Source organism: Peromyscus maniculatus, chromosome 2, assembly GCF_049852395.1.
Source record: "Peromyscus maniculatus bairdii isolate BWxNUB_F1_BW_parent chromosome 2, HU_Pman_BW_mat_3.1, whole genome shotgun sequence".
Taxonomy (NCBI): Eukaryota; Metazoa; Chordata; class Mammalia; order Rodentia; family Cricetidae; genus Peromyscus; species Peromyscus maniculatus.
Window position 1 is genome coordinate 137,785,653 of NC_134853.1, and position 5,017 is coordinate 137,790,669.

At 42.7% G+C, this 5,017-nt stretch overlaps 1 protein-coding gene across 2 annotated transcripts; it reads left to right on the plus strand.

The window, feature by feature from the left end:
• Nucleotides 1-2,650: 2,650 nt before the first annotated feature.
• Nucleotides 2,651-4,205, plus strand: LOC102926070 (olfactory receptor 2A5-like). 2 transcript variants are annotated; one of them, XM_006994093.3, is made up of 2 exons: nucleotides 2,651-2,661; nucleotides 3,186-4,205. In XM_006994093.3, exons 1-2 carry the CDS (start codon nucleotides 2,651-2,653, stop codon nucleotides 4,123-4,125), a joined length of 951 nt encoding a protein of 316 aa, XP_006994155.3. In that variant the 3' UTR covers nucleotides 4,126-4,205. The 2 variants fall into 2 exon arrangements, with proteins under 2 accessions (XP_006994155.3, XP_006994154.3); XM_006994092.3 differs by lacking the exon at nucleotides 2,651-2,661 and having other exon boundaries at nucleotides 3,178-4,205.
• The last annotated feature ends 812 nt before the right edge of the window (nucleotides 4,206-5,017 follow it).

The window sequence follows — 5,017 nt, forward strand, 5'->3', positions numbered from 1 at the left end:
GCATTGTTGTAGAATCTGCTAACACTCAGTGTGATACATGACACATCAAGAGAAGAAAGCTCCTGTATTCTTGCAAGGGAAATTGAAAAAACACTTAAATTATGTATTACATTAGAAAGCACTATGAAGAGAGGCAAATAGGAGGTAGGAATAGAGGATGAGATGCTCCATTTTGAACAGGGTGGTCAGGAAGGAATTAGACACTCTCTGAGAAGACCACACTTGAGCAAACACTTGTAGGAAGCGAGAGTGTGACCCACAGAAAGATAACCACTAGCAGAGGACACAGAATTCTAAAAAAGTGCAGAAACAGCAGTATTCTTTGAGTGAGGAACAGCAAAGGGGTGTGTGGCTGGAGCAGGTGGGGTAGTGAGAGGTAGGAAGTGGGGACTGGGAAGTGTTGAGTGATCTTGAAGCCTTCAAAGGACTTTGGCCTTTCCCAGGGACCCAAGAAGCCACTACAGGGCCAACAAAATGGCTCAGTGGGTAAAGGAGCTTGCTGCTAAGCTGCCTACTCAAGTTTGATACCCCGGCCCACTTTGTAGAAAGAAAAAGCTAGCTAACTCCTGTAAGTTTTCCTCTGATCTTCACAGGTATACTGTGGTGCATATGTGACCACACATAAATGTGCACACACACACACACACACACACACACACACACACACACACACAGAGAGAGAGAGAGAGACAGAGACAGAGACAGAGAGACAGAGACAGAGACAGAGAGACAGAGGAAGGGAGAGTGAGTAATACTTTTTAAAAGAATCCACCATAGTGGTGGTGGTTGTTACTTTAAGTCGGCATCTCATTCTACAGCCCAGGTTGGTCCTGAACTCACGCCTGCTTCCGCCTCCCGAGTTCTGGGACTGCAGGTGTGTGTCATCCCAACCAGCTTCACTGGAGTATTTTAATAGAGGATTTACATGATCTGTTTAAAATGCTCATTCTAAATAACTGGATGGAGAGGACTGTGGGGAAAGAGGAGGAAACATGGGAGTATTCAGAGGATGCTGCAAAACTCCTGGAAGGAAGAGACAACTTAGGTAATGGTAGATATGGTGGATATGGTGGGAATGGTGGATATGGTGGCTATGGTAGATATGGTGGCTATGGTGGATATGGTGAAAAGTGATCTTTTCTTTCTCATATTTGAAAAGGCAACTAACAATATTTTCTGATGTATTGCACATGAAGTGTGTGAAAAAGAGAATGTTTGAAAGATCTCGGGGCTCTTTTTTCACTTTAGTCCCCTCCAGGGATGAAATCACCACTCACCGAGTGGAGAAGATGGTAAGAACTGTTCTGCAGAGGGGACTGGGAGTCTGGGTTAGAAAATGTCAGATACAGCTTGCTCATCCCAGGGGAGATAGATAGTAGAAACCGGCTGGATCAATAGATCAACAGATCTAGATGGATCTACATTTTAGATTGATCGGCATCAAAAGTCTGTGTTGTTAGCAGTTGAGTGCGGATTCAAATCCAGACCCCACTGTCCCCTGTTCTATAACATCTGGCCTCTAACACAAACACTGCAATCATCTCCACCTCCATTTTAGACTGAATTCTGCCCGTGGTTTTATGGAATGTGATTTTAACCTAGGTTGAAAATAATCTGCTCTTTACTTTCTGTGCAGAATCTCAGATACTGTAATCCTGATCCAAAGTTTGAGCATTTTATATGAAAAAAAAAAGACCCTTCATTTTCCAATGTGAAATATATGCTTTCTGCCCTCTATCATTGACTAGGCAGGTCAGGTTTCCCACACAATGACATCTAAAGTGGATATGCATTGTATTTGGGACCTTTGCTAAACTCTTTGTGAAAATGGATGGTGTGGGAGACAAACTTCAACTTCACATGGTGAAAACATAGGACTTGGAGTTTGGTTCCTGGCTCTACCACATCCCAGGTTTCAACTCTCTAATTCTTTGTAAAGGAAAAAAGTGGTTCTGACCTCAGTGAGTTGTGGTGGAAATCAGATAACATCAAATGAAACCTTTATTTTTACAGTAATTCTTGATAAATGGCCATCTCCCTTTTCAGGATCTAGAAAAGAATTTGGAATCCCCAAGTGGTGGCATTCTGTAGCAGGCATTTAAGAACCAGCAAAGGGACACAGATAGACTGGTCAGGAATATCCTCTGTCGCTAGCCTGCCAAACTCAGATTGAGGATTGAGTCCATGTTAAAGTGAAGATCCACCTGCACCCGCCCCTCACCTCTCCTGTGAGAGACAGAGCTGTGAAGGGTTCCTCACTGCTGATTAAGAACAGTGTCCAGACTCACAGCGATTCCATTCCCAAGTCCGTGTCTTTTGTCTTTTGGGGAAATGTTAGAAGACAGAACTCTTCTCTGGCTTTCAAAATTAGAGTCCCAGTGGTTATCATTGTGTGTTAATTTATTCTGCACAGTTGTACCCCTGCAGGAAGGCTTGGGAAGGTAGGATGAGGGGGCAGAGCTTCTAAAGGAACAAAAGTGAGGGTTGTTTGTTTTGTTTCGTTCCGTTTGTAAAGTATCAGGGAAACTTTATTCAAAAGCAAATTGACAAGGAATGCAGATCAGAACTAAATATAATGCCACTCTTGACAGAGGGCCACACTCAAGGGTACTCAAGGAGGCCACAGTGTTTTGTCTTGAAAATGTATGACATGTGGGTTCTGTACAAAATCAGAGAGGAAGAAGGGAGAGGGATAAGCTGAGTGCTGTGGTCGTGATTTTTCCTTTTTCTTACTTTCCTAGGCTTTTTTTTAAAAACCTGTTTAAAAACATTGCCTCTTGAAGTCTTGAAATAATGGCATTAGGGAACAACAGGCATGTCTAGCCTCCTCAGTTTGACTGCTTTATGGTGTGTGTGCATGTGCATGTGCGTGCGTGCGTGCGTGCGTGCGTGCGTGCGTGTGTTTTCTTCTAAGTAAGACTTCTGTTCTATACAGCTTCTCATAGGAACCTTGGTTTTTATCAGGGATACTTAATTGGACAACCTGAAAAGTCTTTAGTGGAATTTCTACTAAGTAACTAGAGCTAGGCAAGGCCAATTTGGATAGACTACTCTCCAGACATGAGGAGGAGGGCATTTTACCTTCAACTCCCCATCTGTGGATTTCACATAGCATTCTGTCATGGAGATTGCAAAGGACTCAGTTATATATCCTCTTCTCTCCTCAGAAGGAAGGCCATGCACAGTCGAGGCTGGAGAAATCACAGCTCTGTAACTGAGTTTATCCTCTTGGGCTTCTCCAGAAACCCCAGAACCAACTGGATCCTTTTCTTCCTCTTCCTCTTCCTCTACTTATTTACAGTCCTGGGCAATGGGCTCATTGTTACCCTGATTAGGATAGATGCTCGTCTACACACACCCATGTACTTCTTCCTCAGTGTCCTCTCCCTGCTGGACCTCAGCTATGCTACCACAACAGTGCCCCAGATGTTGGCAATTCTAGTAAGCAAGAATAAGACCATCTCTTACACTGGGTGTGTAATCCAGATGTACATTTTCTTGACACTAGGCATCACTGAGACCTGGATTTTTGCAGCTATGGCCTATGACAGATATGTTGCTATCTGTTATCCACTCCATTATGGAGTCAAGATGAGCCAAACCTTATGCATAATGCTGGTGGCCAGCTCTGCCCTTTGTGGTCTCATCTGTGCCCTTGTCTACACAGTCTTTGCAATGAATCTTCCCTACTGTGGCCCCAATGAGATCAACCACTTCTTTTGTGAAATCCCCGCTGTCTTGAAGTTGGCCTGTGCAGACACATCCCTCAATGACCAAGTGGACTTCATCCTGGGTTTCATCTTGCTTTTGATACCATTATCACTCATCCTAGCCTCATATATTCGTATCTTCATAGCCATTCTAAAGATCCGTTCCACTCAAGGGCGGATGAAGGCCTTCTCCACCTGTGCTTCACACATCACTGTGGTTACCATGTTCTGTATTCCATGCATGATCATGTACATGAGACCTGGTTCTGAAGCCTCCCCAGAAGATGACAAGAAGTTGGCCTTGTTCTATAATGTCATTTCTGCCTTTCTTAACCCCATTATTTACAGCCTCCGGAACAAGGATGTGAAGAGGGCTTTTCTCAAGTTAATTGGAAGGGGTGAGGACACTCAGTAGGCCATGGAACAAGGCTGTCTGCAACGCCTCTGGTTCCTTGTGTTTGCCACCCACAGTTTTGCTGAAGTTCTTGGAGTAAATGAGAGAGGATTCTCAGGATGAGGGAAACACAAGAAAAAACTTTTCACATCAATTTGCTAATGGATACGTTAGGAAAAGACTCAAAGAATTGTGCCCAAGATTTAGCCATATCATTGACCTTCTATGGCTTTGGAAAAGTCACATGGGTTTGGAACAGTCACCTCATTTTTTTGGGATTTAATTTCCAGTTGTCAAGTGTGTTTGATAATATGCATTATGTCCAAATGATACTAACTAACATTACATTTGTGTAACAGTCACTCAGTGCTTTATTTTTTTTCTTTTTCTTTTTTGTGGTGGTTTTCATTTCCTCCTCCTTTTTCTTCTCCCCTTTCTCCTCCTCCTCTTCATCCTCTTTTTCTTGAGGTGGGGTCTCACTACATTGCCTAGGCTGGTTTTGAATTCATATGCTTAAGTAATTAGATTCCTGGATATCTGGAAATACAGATGTGTTCCCCCCACTTGACTGATAAGTATTTATTATTTTAATTCGCATGTTAACTCTAGAGGTGTGTTCTATCTCCTTCATACAAATAAAGACACTAAAACACAAAAAACACTAAATAATTTTCTGGGAATATTAATCAATAATAATTGACTAATAAATAATCAAGCTAGAAAGTGACGTGGCTGGTTTGAACCTGGGGACTAGTTCCAAGGCCCAGGTTCTTATGTATTATACGATATAACTCTGAAACATCTGAGAGAAAATCTGAGGCTTAGCTGAGACAATGAATGGCTATGACTGAGGCAAGATAAAAAGACTTAAGAATATTACTCTAGCTAGCTGGGCATGGTGGTGCACACCTTT